The 16,011-nt window shown below is 36.2% G+C and overlaps 1 protein-coding gene across 1 annotated transcript in view; it reads left to right on the top strand.

The window, feature by feature from the left end:
* Positions 1 to 16,011, top strand: part of DPYD (dihydropyrimidine dehydrogenase) — a 960,132-nt gene that overhangs the window by 414,556 nt on the left and 529,565 nt on the right. Inside the window, exon 11 of the mRNA XM_056139087.1 lies at positions 268 to 478. Within this exon, the coding sequence (XP_055995062.1) occupies positions 268 to 478 (211 nt within the window). The remainder of the gene's footprint in view (positions 1 to 267; positions 479 to 16,011) is intronic.

The following is a 16,011-nucleotide window of genomic DNA, read 5'->3' as shown; positions in this document are numbered from 1 at the left end:
ATAATAATAATACTCAAATAGCATTAGCCTTAGTTCATGAAATGCATGCTCTTGGAAAATACCTTGTGATATCATGACTATCAGTGTCCACATAACAAACTCAGTACAAGAACCTTGACATAGTATTTTATGAAATATAAATTCATGAATCTCAATTCTGTTGAAAGAAACTTCATGTTATTTTAAGATTGAGCTTGTATAATTGAATTTAAAACCATGTATCAATGGAGGCCAAACACTTTCAAGTATTTTCTCTTTTTATTTTAGATGGAGCTCGCCAAGGAAGAAAAGTGCGAATTTTTGCCTTTCTTATCCCCACGCAAGGTTATAGTTAAAGGTGGGAGAATTGTTGCTATGCAGTTTGTTCGTACCGAGCAAGATGAAACTGGAACCTGGAAAGAAGATGAAGATCAGATCGTGCATCTGAAAGCAGATGTGGTCATCAGTGCTTTTGGTTCCATTCTGAGTGATCCTAAAGGTAAGAGTGCTCAGGAGCTGAAACATGTTGTATGATCGTCTATTACTTTAGGGCCATCATAGTTTGCAACTTTCAATACATTGTTTTTCATGGTGGCATTCATTCTGGTATAAGATTCAAGCAGTCTTGATTCAAAAGGTTTGGAAGTGATATTTAATAATTATATTCAATTACTTTTAAAGTGGCTTTTATGAGGTTGGAGCGATAGCACAGCTGGTAGGGCATTTTCCTTGCATGTGGCTGACCCGGGTTTGACTTCTCCATCCCTCTCGGAGAGGCTGGCAAACTACTGAGGATATCTTACCTGCACAGCAGAGACTGGAAAGCTCTCCATAGAGTATTTAATATGCCAAAAACAGTAAAAAGTCTCATAATGGAGACATTATTGGTGCCCGCTCGAGCAAATTGTTAAACAGTGAGAGGACAGTGCTACAGTGCTACAGTGCTACTTTCAACGTGATGAAAATTGAAAGGAACATTAATCTTTCTTTTAAACTGAATAATCAAAACACATGTTTGCTTTTGTAATAACTTACCTAGTTTCCTTCATGAGAACTTTTGTCTTCAATAAGACATACAAATAAGAAATGTGACAGAGAAGTTGAAACAGCTCATCTTCAGTGATTGATACAAATCTAGGTTTAATGAGTAGGCAAATAGAATATGTTTGCTTTTGTCTTCATGCCAAGACATGATTATAGACATCACAATTATCCTATTAGATATCTGGAAACCTTGCTATTTAATCTAGATAGCATAAATAGACATATTAAACAAGATAAAAATCCTTTAAAAGAGAAACAAATGTTGCATAGGATTTCAGTTGAACAAGTTCATCAGTTGATACTATATTGCATTACATTCCCTCACAAATAGTGTAACTGTGATCCACTGTAGGTGACAGCTACATAGCACCATGTTTTCACTCTGTAAAACCTTTTTTTGGTTCAGCACACTAGAAGTTATTATTAATTCTTACATACTAAATGGGGGAAAAACACAACTCTCTAGGTCAGAAATTATTAAGGTAAAGGTAAAGGTAAAGGCCCTCCCGTTGATCGTCGATTTGCTCGAGCGGGCCCAGTAACATCTCCATTGGAGACTTTGTTGTTACTGTGTCTGGCATATCGAATACTCTCGGTAGCTTGCCGGGCTCTCCGAGAGGGGTGGAGGAATCGAACTCGGGTCGGCCATGTTGGCCGCTTGTAAGGCGAACGCCCTACCCGCTGCGCTAAATTATTAAGTGTAGTAATCAAAGAAACCTAAACCTGATAGTTGCTCTCTATGACTTTCTATTCTGTCCATGTCAAAGTTGTATTTTTGTCTGAAATAGGAAGAGATATATTCATGCAAATGTGTATTTTTATGCAACAGATAAGTTTGAAAAAAATCACACAGCCAGTCATCAAGATGTTTTATCTGCAGGACATCAAACATCTTGGTATTTGGAAACATCCAGATGTTTAATGTCATCAAGATAAATGTTTTCAAATAGCTGGATGATGGCCTGAATTTGTCACTTTTCATCTAATTGTGTATGTAAAATGGAGACACAGTCACAGTATGTTTTGTTTATTTATTAACTAATTTCAGAAAGAAAAAGTGAACATTTATAAATTTCATTCTATTGATACAAAAAATACTGTTCCTTCTACTCTACATATCACCTCAAACTGAGTAAACAAACTGTTGGGTAACAGTAAAAAGTTGAATAATACTTAATAATTCTGTGGTTGACTCATATGTAAAATAGTTCAGTTTATCCATCTAGATTTATATCCCAGTCTATCTTTCTGTCTGAGAAGACATTTCATTCTATGCACAAGTCATAATTAATCTGTATTAAATGCCAAGTAAGGAGGATTTGAAGGAGTACAAAGATGAAGAGGTATTTCCTGTACTTAACATTTTTGATAACATGCTGAAGGCAGACCTGTATAAAAATAATTGTTTCATACACTGAAAAATAATACTTTAAGAGAAAAAGTAATCTTAGCAGATCTAAGTTATATCTATTCTCAGATATGCTACTATTAAAAATGGTATCAGGGGCTAGTGTGATAGTCCAGTGGATAGGGTGTTTGCTTTGCATGTGGCCAACCTGGGTTCAGTCCCCAGCCAATACCACATTGTCCCAAAAGCACCACCAGGAGTAATTCCTGATTGCAGAGTCCAGAGTAAGCCTTGAATCCATGATGGATTCTCTCAGAATGTTCTTCCTGATTCAAATTTATAATTCAATCGTTTCTTTTCATTCAATTCACCAGTGTTACTCTGATTTTAGGATTAAGTTCAACTTCCTTAACACTTGAAAAGTCTACTACCAAATGACTTTATATGTACAGTGTGTTAAACTTTATTTTCTACTCTTCCCTGTTGAATTATTCCTCCCAGTATTTATCATGGGTTTCCATAGTGGTAATTCAGATGAGATTCTAATGAACTTATTATATAAATATATGCTATGGGATTCAAGGAATGAAATATATTTGATATGGTATATAAAAACTACAGTGTCAAGTCATAATCTCAGCATTTTCTAAATATGGTGTTTTAAAGGAAAATACTTGAACATCTCAGTTATATCAGTAATATGTATTTGTAAAGGCAACTGAACTCAGAAATCTGAAGGAAAGTTTACATAGTGGAGGGGTTCTGTGTGTGTGTGCATGTGTGTGTGTGCATGTGTGTGTGTGTGTGTGCGTGTGTTCTTGGTTGGGGGTGACAGAAGTGCTCATAAGAGGTCCTCGGAAGGTTGGGGAGGGACCCCTCTCAGCTATCAGTGTTAAAATTGACAACTGAAAACTGTGGTGTTGCTTGCATCCCTTGGCACCAGGAATTTTCTGTGCAGTACTGGAGGCACTGTTGGGGTCCGGAGGCTCCCCAGGGGAGCTCACAGGGTCAGGATCCTGCAGTACTTCACGTAGATCTCAGGACCTCCTGCCTAAAGGATTTATAATCCGGTCCTTTGAGCTATCTCCCAAGCCTTAGACTGAATTTTCTTTCCTAAATCTCTTCATGTGTGTGTTTCACAAAGGAGAATATAAAGTGCCTCTATTTATATTAGGTCCTCATTACATCTATGTGATATTTCCCAGTGTAAAATGAGTAAATGCTATAGCAGCTTATGGAAAAGATAAGAACATCAAATTTACTTAAAACAAAGATCACATCATTTTCTTGGATATAGTTGCTCTCTGTTTTATTGCTACTTAAACTAATAATTATTATAGATTATAATTTTGCATAATTTTTGAGATATGGCAAATTGGAAACAAAAGACGACACATTTTGTATTCCTTTACATGAGCTCTGTGTGTGTGTGTGTGTATGCGGGTATTTGTATATGTATATATATGAACTTATAAACATGGCAATTTAATTGAACTTCTGTTGACTACTGTCAAAAAATTTTTTTGAATGTAAACATCATTTTTTTATTTTTAAAAACCCATTAGATGAAAATGGCACTGTAGCATGTCCTCCAATGCATTGTTCATCGATTTGCTTGAATGGGCACCAGTAACGTTTCCATTGTGAAACTTGTTACTGTTTTTGGCATATTGAATACACCACAGGTAGCTTGCCAGGCTCTGCTGTGTGGGCGGGATACTCTCAGTAGCTTGCCAGGCTCTCCGAGAGGGATGGAGGAATCAAACCCGGGTCAGTCATGTGCAAGGCAAATGCTTTTCCTGCTGTGCCATTGCTTCATGCCTAGATGAAAATACTGTCAAAAATTTAAAGTGTGCTGTCCACTTTATAATTTTATTGTGCTGTCAGTTTATAATTTTTCTTACCCTTATTTAACATGTTTTAATGGAATCCTCGAAATTGTTCCACCTTTTAAAAATTCTCAGTTGTTCCCTCTGTGTAAGATTCTAAAAGACATTAAATTTAGATTTATTGTTCTACACTCATTTAAAAGATAGCAGTAAATTAAGCATTGGCAATGTCATATTGTTTACTCTACACATATTTCTACAATTTAAAAAATTAAAAAACTTGATCCATTTTATTTAAAATTGGAATTTGGAAATTTATGAACATTTATTCACCATTAAGGTATACATTTTACAACATAGGAAATCTTGGCTAAACACCAGTGTCAAAGTTTATTAAATTTATCTCTCTTGATTTTTGTTGGACAGAGTGAATGTTAAGACTTTTGGTTTTGTCCTTATTTAAGAACTTATCTTTTTCTTTTTCTATCTGGATATAAACCACTAGTTCTGAAGGTGTGCATTTTTTTTTTAGTTTTGAATCCATAAGGAGAATCTAGTATCATTTTCACTTCCCCCAAAGTGACATTTTCCAACTGGGATAATAAGTGGTATCCTTGTCCTCCCTGTCCTAGGGGATCTTAATACCATAATATTTACCTATATCCTGGCTATGCTTTTAGAGAACTACTGGAAGACACAGTAGCCCATGCTGGGAGCCCTGTGCCTCTCCCATACATGGTACCTCAATCATCCTCCCAATCTTTTGAAATGGCCACTATGAAAAGAGTTATGTTCTGTCAACTTTCAGAACCTGTTGTAAGAATATCACTTAGGAGAACCTCTCTCAAATGGGAGGTTTCTGGCCTTTCCCTCCTGAATTCTTTTAAATAAAACCTTTGACTGAATTCTGAAAAATACAGTATGTTGTAAATTAAGATTAAATGGTAAACCCCAAGAGGAAAGAGAGTATATATTTTTGTAATGAGTTATCTTTCAAATATTGGCCAACTGATTAAAATGCACATACTAGATGCACACAATATTCTTATTTATGTGTCCTTTGTTTTAAGAATTTTGTATTAATATATTGAATTGAGTATACCTAGTTATTATTTATTTTCAGAGATGTGTGTGGAATTTCTCCCTCCTTTTGCATAAACTTTTGTATTTTTTATAATTGAATGATTTTTATAGTAAAAATTGAGTTTGAGTGCCATAGTAACTCAGAGCAGGACTCTGCCCAGCTAGAAAACTGTCTTTCTGCAATTAGCCTTTAAGAGAAATAGTCACAGAACCTACATTATAGAGTTAAAAAGTAAATCCATTTTATTTTATTTATTTTTATGAACACATTTTTTACTTTATTTAAACACCATGGTTTAGAAAATTGTTATTATACAGTTATGGTTCTTTATTATTTAGATTTTTATTAGTGAAACGCCATGAGGTACAGTTGTAGACTTACAGTTTTTTGTGCTTGGGTTTCAGTTATACAATGATCGAACACCCATCCCTCCACCAGTGCCCATTCTCCACCACCACTGATCCAAGTATCCCTCCCACCGCCCTCCCTCCCCATCCCACCCTGCCTCTGTGGCAGGGCATTCCCCATTGTCCTCTCTCTCCTTTTGGGTGCCATGGTTTGCAAAAGAGGCATCAAGTGGCAATCATGTTCAGTCTATAGTCTACTCTCAGCACGTATCTCCCATCCTGGGAGAATCCTTTCAACACCCTTTATTTGGTCCTCCCTTCTCTATCTGAGCTGCCTTTTCCCCCAGCGTGTCCAGCTGGCCTCCAAGCCATGGAGTAAACCTCCTGGTACTTGAAACCTGGTACTCTCCTATTCTTGGGTGTTTGTCTCCTATTTTGTTACTTTATGTTCCCTAGATGAATGCAATCTTTCTATGTCTGTCCCTCTTTTTCAGACTCATTTCTCTTAGCACATGATACTTTCCATGTAGTACCACTTGTAAATAAACTTCATGACTTCATTTTTTCTAACAGCTGCATAGTACTCCATTGCGTAGATGTACCAAAGTTTTTTTAACCAGTCATCTCTTCTTGGGCACTCAGTTTTTTTTTTTCAAATTCTGGCTATTGTAAACAGTGCTGCAATGAACAAACATGTGCAGACGTCACTTTGACTATACATTTTTTGCCTCTCTGGGATATATTCCCAGGAGTGGTATTGCTGGATCAAATGGGAGCTCAATTTCTAATTTTTGGAGAATCGTCCATACTGTTTTCCAAAAGGGCTGAATCAGTTGGCATTCCCACCAGCAATGAAGGAGAGTCCCTTTCTTGCACATCCATGCCAACACTGGTTGCTTTTGTTCTTTTCAATGTGGGCCAGTCTCTATATTGTGAAGTGATATCTCATTGTTGTTTTGATCTGCATCTCCCTGATGATTAATGATGTAGAGCATTTCCTCATGTGCCTTTTAGCCATTCAGTAAAAGCAAATCCATTTTAAAATGTAGATGTTAGGAACCTATCAAGATATATTACACATTGATGAGTTTTACATTTTGGATATACTACCCTTGTATAATATTTATTTATTAAAACATAGTAAATTTTTATTAACTTTGATAATTAAATTGAGTTATATTTCATCATTGGGATGGTTTGAATATTGCTAGAAATAAAAGCGTTTCAAAGTCAGGATTCCATAGTGTTTTTGAAACTCTACATGATTGTAAATCAGCGAGGCAGATATTCTTATATGTATAGCTTGTTGTTGTTGTTGTTTTATTTGGTTCACACCTGGAGTTGCTGATAGGTTACTCTTGGCTCCACACTTAGGAATTTCTCCTGGTGGTGCTCAGGTGACAATATGAAATGCTGGGAATAAACTCAGGTTGGCTGGGTGCATGGCAAATGCCTTACCCACAATACTGTTGTGCTGAAGTGCATTTATTATTTTTAAGTTTGAAAATGTATGATATATTTGGAATTTTTATTTGCAAAAATATCAACAGATCACAGTTTTTAACTGTTTCATATTATGTTTGACTATCAATCTGGATGTTTTATGTAGCGTTAAAAGAAATTTTATCTCAACTATTTTTTGGTACACCTTCCCAACCTGAATGTCCCCAAAAAGGCATTTTAAAGAGCAAATCATTTATAAATAATTTAAATATTGGAGCGATAGCACAGCGGTAGGGCGTTCGCCTTGCACGCGGCCAACATGGCCGACCCGAGTTCGATTCCTCCGCCCCTCTCGAGAGCCCGGCAAGCTACCGAGAGTGTCTCGCCCGCATGGCAGAGCCTGGCAAGCTCCCCGTGACGTATTCGATATGCCAAACACAGTAACAACAAAGTCTCCAATGGAGACGTTACTGGGCCGCTCGAGCAAATCGACGATCAATACGGGAGGGCCTTTACCTTACCTTTACCTAATATTATCCTCTAAACTTGGTGATATTTGCCCAACCATTTTGTTTTATTTAATCCTAGATGATTGTTGACTTGTATTTTAAGAAAGAAAGAGAAATGCACTTTTGAAGACATTGAGCTTGTGTTTTTAAAAACTTAAAAATTGTGGGAGCCTGTAACTAAGTTTAAAAACTATGTTAAGATAAATGGCAAGAGTAAAACTAATTCAGCATAATTATATATGACATTTCTTGGGAAAGCAAATGACAAGGTGACTTTTCAAGATTAAGGGAATACATAACCTTTTTCTAGGAAAGAAATTTATGTAATTTACTTCTGCTACATTGTTAATTTTTCTTTCTGGCCATTGCACTGCAGATAACAAGATAATACAAAGCCTAGGTTTTCTGAATCTTTAATAAAAACCCAGTCTCTTGGTGCAGTTAATTGCAATTAGTTCCTGGGAAGTATTTTTTGGGGGAGGGGGTGGAGTTTAAAATCACTTACTAGTACCTCTTTTTAGAAGAACTTAGTTAAGTTTTTAAAAGCCTCATGGGGTAAATCAAAGATTCTGTCAATAATTGCTTCAAGGGTAGCTTTAATTCACTTGCTCCCATACAGAGAAAAGGTGCTGGCCTTGGGTTAATTTGTCTTGTTTGGGCCTAAATCAGAGCTAAATTGATAAGCTGGAAATGCCTATCAGAGGCCCTGTTAATGCAGACATTTAGGAATTTTCCAAATGTGTCTACTTCTTCCCTCAATTATTTGGATGATAGAATAAATCTAGGGAAAATGTTTTAGTGTGAGCAGTAGATGAAATATGTAATGTGCCCCATAATAACACTTAATTGTGCATACTTATGCATGCTTTTGAGTGTGTGTGTGTGTGTGTGTGTGTGTGTGTGTGTGTGTGAGTGTGTGTTGGCAAACAATAAGCATGTACTTTGCACTAAGCTGTTTCCTGGCTAAAAATTATCTTTTTCTTCTTTCTAAATTGATTATATTTAAAGTAATATTTTTACTATAATTTGACCTCTAGTGTTGGTGGTTAAGTCATCACACTTCAACACCACCAAATTGTCCATGGCCCCTAACTCTTATTTTTACAGTCTCTTCCCCCTCCCCATTAATAATTTCTGCTATTTTAGGCAATACTTTAAATTCTGGGGATATAAAGCAATGAAGAAGAACATCCAAACAGTGCCTCAGGGATGCAGTTTAACAGGACAAACTCTTGGCTTCAATAAATTGTTCTGTGAGATTACCGTCCTCTGGAAGTACAAAGCACAATCTAAGAATTCAGAGAAACTTCCCAGAGGAAGTGGGTTGTAACTTGAAATCTGAGTGATGTGTAGGAGTTTCCAGGTGGAATGTGGGTGGAAGGGAGGGAGCCACAGAGAAATTATGCAACTTGCTTAACACCACACTGTTAGATTAAGTAGTCATTTTTCAGTCACTTAAAAAAAGCTATATAAATACGTAAAACCCTGTCTTCAGAAAATTGTCATCAGCCTACTTATATCATGCATGTTCTTATCTTTTAGAAGTGAAGGTTTGGGTTCCCATTTTATTTCTAAATTTTTATCTCTTATTTTATGATACTTATAATGATCTATTTTGTTATTTATCACGCACTGAATATTTCTTTACATGGCCAAAGGAGAGTTTTTGCTAGTCAGTTGCTCATAGGACAATAGGATAAGCAAGTTTGTAAAGACATTTTGATGCAGTTTACTAGTTTAAGATCGCATTTTGATTGGGTTTTAAAGCTTGCATAGGCATTTCCTAGTTAGAGGGAATGTGGTACACAAAAGTACACTTCTGTTTCCAAAGTGAGAATGGCATCATGTGACCACATAATGGTAAATTCTTTTCACTTGCAGCTTATGATTGTTGAAGGATCAGGATAATATATGGAAGGTTGGGAAAAAGAGATCAGAGAATTTGGCTAGAAATTAATATGGACTCAAGGCACTAATATAAATTTGGGATTTTGAATGTTATAAATATCTTGATTAGAGTTGAAGAAGTATGAGAGAAATTTTCGTCTGGGTGGTGCAGCATCTTCCATATCTCTTTTGGGTTTTTCAAGATTCTTATTATTTTTAATATTATGTGACTAGTTGGATTTAGGAATCACTAAGTCATCTTTGAGATAGTTCATATCAGAAAACATGTGTGACTTCTAATACAGAATGCCTTAATTAAGTAAAATCTTACTTAATTTCACCTAGCATTGCCTAAGAGCCATTATTGTATGTTTGCTGATAGGAAGGTCTCCGCATAATGGATTATGTTGATTGATTTCTGAATGTTAAACCATCCTTGCATCCCCGGAATGAATCTCACTTGGTCATGGTGTATGATCTTTTTGATGAGTTGTTGAATTCCATTTGCTAGTATGTTGTTGAGAATCTTCGCATCCGTGTTCATCAGGGATATAGGCCTGTAGGTTTTTTTTTTTTCTTGTGGTGTCTTTGTTTCCTTTTGGTATTAGAGAGATATGGGCTTCATAGAAACTGTTTGGGAGAGTTTCTGTTTTTTCAATTTCCTGGAAAAGCTTGAGAAGGACTGGCAGTAGGTCCTCTTTAAATGTTTGGAAAAATTGCTAGTGAACCCATCTGGATCTGGACTTTTGTTTATGGGAAGACTTTTGATTACAGTTTCAATTTCCTTGATGTTAATAGGTTTATTAAGGTACTCTAGATCTTCTTGATTCAGCTTTGGGAGATGATAGGAATCCAGGAATTTATCCATTTCTTCTAGGTTCTCTTGTTTTGTGGCATACAGACTTTCAAAGTAGTCTCTGATGATCTTTTGAATTTCTTTGTTTTCTGTTGTAATATTCCCCTTCTCATTTCTGATTCGATTTATTAGGGTTCTCTCTCTCTTTCTTTGTGAGTGTTGCTAGTGATTTATCTATCTTGCTTATTTTCTCGAAGAACCAGCTCTTGGTTTCATTGATCTTTCGGATTGTTTCTTTGGTTTCCATGTCATTGATTTCTGCTCTAAGTTTTATGATCTCTTTCCTTCTGCCTGATTTGGGCTCTTTCTGTTGATCCTTTTCTATGGTCTTGAGCTGTGAAGTCAAGTTGTTTAAGTGCATCCTTTCTTCTGTCCTGAGAAATGCTTGCAGAGCTATAAATTTTCCCCTTAATACGGCTTTCGCTGCATCCCATAAGTTCTGGTAGCTCGTGTCTTCATTCTCATTTGTTTCCAGGTATCTTTTGATTTCATCCTTGACTTCCTTCCTGACCCACTTATTGTTCAGCATTGAGTTGTTTAATTTCCAGGTGTTTGATTTGGTTCTCCGTGTCTGTGTATGATTCATTTCTATCCTCAGTGCATTGTGGTCTGAAAAGATGGTTGATACTATTTCTATCTTCCTGATTCTATTGAGGTATGTTTTGTGGCCTAGTACATGGTCTATTTTGGAAAATGTTCCATGTGCACTGGAGAAGAATGTGTATTCTTTATTTTTGGGATGTAAAGCTCTGATAGGTCTATAAGCCCTTTCTCTTTTATTTCTTCTTTCAAAGCCAATGTTTCCTTGTTGAGTTTTGTTCTTGTTGATCTATCCAGAGGTGATAAGGCGATGTTGAAGTCTCCGGCTACTATTGTGTTGTTAGCAATGTCCTCCTTAAAATTTGTTAGTAGTTGTTTTAAATATTTTGCTGTTCCCTCATTAGGTGCGTATACATTTAAGAGTGTAATTTCTTCCTGTTGTATGTATCCCTTGATGAAGAGAAAATGGCCTTCACTGTCCCTTCTAATCTTTTTCAACCTGAAATTGATGTTGTCGGATACTAGTATGGCCACCCCAGCTTTTTTGAGGGAGCTGTTTGCGTGAAGGATTGTTTTCCATCCTTTGACTTTGAGTCTGTGTTTGCTCTGACTGTTGAGATGAGTTTCTTATAGGCAGCAGAATGTTGGGTCCTGTTTCTGAATCCATTTTGCTACTTTGTGTCTCTTAATTGGTGAATTTAAACCATTGACATTGAGAGATACTATTGTTATGGGGTTTTGTGTCATCTTTCTGTAAGGGTCTGTTGTGCTTGTAGGGTTTGTCTTATCTTATAGTAGCCCCTTTAGCCCTTGTTTTAGGTTTGGTTTTGAGTGTATGAAGTTCCTGAGTTGCTGTTTATCTAGAAAATAGTGTACCATTCCTTCAAGTTTGAGCGAGAGTTTAGCCGGATAGAGTATTCTTGGTGAATCATTCATTTCAGTGAGTTTTTTCACTATATCCCACCATTGCTTTCGGGCTTGGAGGGTTTCCTCTGATAGGTGTCTGCTGTGAATCTAAGGGTTGTTCCTTTGTATGTGATTTCCTTCTTTGACCTTGCTGCTTGCAGTATTGTGTCTCATTGGCAGCATCGATCATTCTAACTATGATATGTCTTGGAGTGGTTTTGTTAGGGTCTCTTTTAGCTGGCACCCTTCGGGCTCCTTGAATCTGAATGGCTGCATTGTCAAATTCTGGGAATTTTTTAGCAATGATTTGTTTGACCATGGCTTTTTCATTGGGATTCTTTCCCTGATCTTCTGGGATTCCTATGATTCTAATGTTGTTCCTCTTGGAATCATCTCCTAGGACTCTGATTCACTCTCGAGCTATTTTGCAGTCCCTTGCCATTGTTTGTTGTTGCCTGTTGGCTTGATGCAGCTGATCTTCCAGCTGATTCTTTCTTCAGCTGTGGTCATTCTACTTTTGAGGGCACAGACTGAGTTTCTTATTTCATCTATGGAATCTATAATTTATGACATTTCTGTGCGTAACTTTCAAATTTCTACTCTCATTTCTTCCTTTATTTTCTCAATTGTGCGATCCATTATTTCTTTCATGTCCGCTTTCAATTTACTAGATAGCTGTCTGACTGTTTCATTGAGTTCATTGAACATCCTCATGACTTCATATCTGAATTCTTTGTCAGAAGTCCCTTAGGTGAAAGGCACCTACTGAGGCTTCTGTACTTTGCATTGTCCTCTCCATGTGGTGGGGATTTGCGTTGTTCCTTCATGTTGGTGTGTAGGTGTGGGAAGTAGATTTCTTGGTATGACCATGTTACCTGTGACCGCTGTCCTAAAATTAGGCCACGCCCACTTCTGAAGAGGCCACGCCCCCACCTGAACCAGGTGTCTGTGTGAGGGGTGAAGGCTGAGTTGGGGAGGAGACCTGCGGAGCAGCGTTGGGGGCGGGCGAGCAGGAAGGGGCTCAGGTCCGCTTTTGTTCCAGGGTCTGAGGGGACGCCTGGGCCTTTGCCGGGCGAAAGCCAAGTTCCGGACTTGAACGCTGGCGGGTGCACTCAATTAATTGAAATTATTGATGCATGGTAGCCATAGTAGGATATTTATTCTCTTTTGTTTCTTTTAGTGAGGTAACATATTAATCATATCATATTAATAGCTGTGTGTTTGAGACTTACAATGTTTGTGTACCACACCCACCAACACAGAGCCAATATCCCTCCATTCTCTCGAGGTTTCTTTTCATGCCTTTCCGCCCCTCCCCTCCAACTCCTTACCTTGCTCTCAGCTCTATCCACAGATTTGAGTTAGGTTTCATTTGCCATTACCTACTTACCAATTTCATCTTTTCCTGTACATTAATAATCTACCATAAAGAAATTTCTGATATTTGTTTCTCGCCTAACTCAGTTGCTTAATAGTTTATAATATACTATAAGAAGTTCTTTAAATTGTGATAAAATAGAATCTATGTGATGTTTCTTCTTGAAATTCAGAAGATATCATCTACCATATTATGACAAGTTTATTATCTTCTTTTCATATGGTAAATATCTGGAGAATGTGACACAAAGGATTGTTTTCTTTCATAATTTTCTACCTTTCCTTTATTATAATGCATATGATACCTTATGCAATAATTTTATCTTACAGTGTCTGAATAATAAAGCACTTATGTGCACTTTGTATTTGTTTGATCCAGTGTTGAGAATGTGGGCTTTTCTGTTTACCTGCATATTGCCTTACTTCAACTATTGGGCAAGGAATATTCTGAGAAACTGCACAAGTGAAAAAGTGTCCTAATTATCAGAAACCTCTTTTTTTCTTGGATGAAAGACTTATTGTTTTATTAATATAACATGTGTAAAATGAGAAAAAAAGTGACACAATTGAATGTAAGTACTGGCACTTATGCAAACTAACCACATTAAGTATATGTGGAATCTATGTACAGATTTTTTTTTTGAATTATTTTTCAGTGGTGGAAGTGATGAATATGAAGGCCACACTGATAAGTGTGCTGAAAGTGATTTGGAATCAACATCACACCACTTAGACATCCTTTTGAGGGACAGCATGATATTTCTGTATTTATTTTACTTCCTACTTTACTGCATAGGAAGAGGTGGTTTCCCCAATGAATAGTTCTGTTCAGAGCCTTCCCTTATCTTTATTTTCCAGGTTTCACTAGCGGTTGATATATGCGTTCTTACAGGAAGACGGTGGAGAAATCAGTAGTTTTCTATCAAATCAAAGGTTCCATACAAAAAGTAGAGCAGTGGTAACAAGGTTTGCTGGAGAAATGGTTGAAATTGGAAAAATAATAGTAATTTTAGAGAACAGAAATGATAAAACATAGTCAATACTAGTCATCTTATAATGAGTGCAATTGATGTCTTCAGCTTTATTGAGCATGGTCTATTATTCTTGCCTTCTAAATACTAACTAGATTATGGCTTACTGAAAGTTTATTCTGAAACTAAATATTATTTTGAAATGTAAAACTAGACTAAATTTTTATGAGATTAAGATTCAGTATGTAGAACTTACAAAAGAATGATGGCAATTATAACACTTCTAGTAAAATGCATTTTTATTGCATATTTTTATTTAAGTTAAAATTGTATTTTTTAATCAAAGATCAAAATTAACAGTGTAAGAGGCTAAAGAGTTAATACAGTAAGGAGCTTTTCTTGCATGGAGTCTACCTGGGTTCATTCCTGGACACTACGTATGTTCCCTGGGGCCTTGCCAGGAGTGATTCCGGAGCTCAGATCCAGGAGTAATTCGCACAACAAAACTCAAAATATCAATATATTTATTTAAGTAGCTTTTTTTTGGCTAAATTAAACATTGATATGCATCAATGTAAGTAATAATACTAAAAGTAAATGCTCCCAAATTAATGTATAATACTACAAGTAATTTATTAGATATTCAAAATATATGGGCATTATTGGAGGAGGAAGTCAACATTAACTTTAATATTCAATCAAAAAACTTTTCCAAACATTATGCAGTTTAATTTTATAACTAATCTCTTATCCCATGTTATCTGTGCTTCCAATATTAAATATTATGAAGAGTCATAAAGAATTTTCAAAAGGCTTTTTATTAACTAGTCATTTTCCCGTACATGTGCATTTTGTAGTGCATGTTTAGAAACATCTAAGGAATTGAGAAAGCCAAAAAAATGTTAACAATTTACATGACTTAAGGTGGCCCAATATCACCCCAAATATTTGTCCAATGATATCAAATAAACTTCCACATCACTAATATCTTTGCACTGGTCTCATATATTACAATCTAACAATTCTCCCCGATGATGGGATTAAAACCTAGTTTAATTTAAATTTGTTTTGTTTTGGACCACTCTCGGCAGGGTTTGCCCCTGACTCTCTGCTTAGAAATCCTCATGGCATACTAAGGAGAACACTGGGGTGCCAGGTTGGCTGCATGAAGGCAAGTGTCCTTCACACAGTCTCTGGTCCCTAAATATAATTTTGATACTCCTTCTAAATGTTCACTCTATTTACTTATTGGAGCTAATTCTCCATTCTTCTGAGTTTACTGGGTATACAAAATTCTGTGTTACGCTTCTGTGGTTATACACAAATGAATGGATTATCCTTGTGTACAGGAGCTTGCAGTCTAATAGAGGAACCAAATAGCACATAAATGTAACTGTCATTAGACTGTAAGGGAGTCAAGGAGAAGAATTTACTCTGGTATAGCATATAGGGTAGCAAGATGACTTCAAGCGTATGATGAAAGAACGTTTTATAGAGGCAGAACCATTTATAGTAGATATGGTAGCTGGATAAGTAATAAAAGGAGAGACTTGGAAAGTACATTTCAGCACAATAAATAGACTGTTTATATCATCGAGCATTTTCTTTCACTAGATCATAAGATACACATGAGAAATAATATAGTAGGTGTGAAAGAATATTTCTGAATTACAAAATATTTCTACTGTTGGGCCAAAATATCTAAATTTTATTCCAAATTTAATGAGCAATAGAAATATAAACTGGTGAGTTGATTCCTATCATCCAGTCATATGTAATATGTAATGGACATGTATGTCTTTTTATCTATTGATTTATTCTTATTTCCTGAATTTATCCTAATGTCAAGCATCACTTTGGCATTAAGATTACAGTGTAGTTTATTTATATT

The sequence above is a fragment of the Sorex fumeus genome, unplaced genomic scaffold (assembly GCF_029834395.1).
Source record: "Sorex fumeus unplaced genomic scaffold, SorFum_2.1 ptg000131l, whole genome shotgun sequence".
In the NCBI taxonomy this organism is placed as follows: domain Eukaryota; kingdom Metazoa; phylum Chordata; class Mammalia; order Eulipotyphla; family Soricidae; genus Sorex; species Sorex fumeus.
The sequence above is the reverse complement of the archived record's forward strand: the minus strand, read 5'-3'. Positions and strand labels throughout refer to the sequence as shown.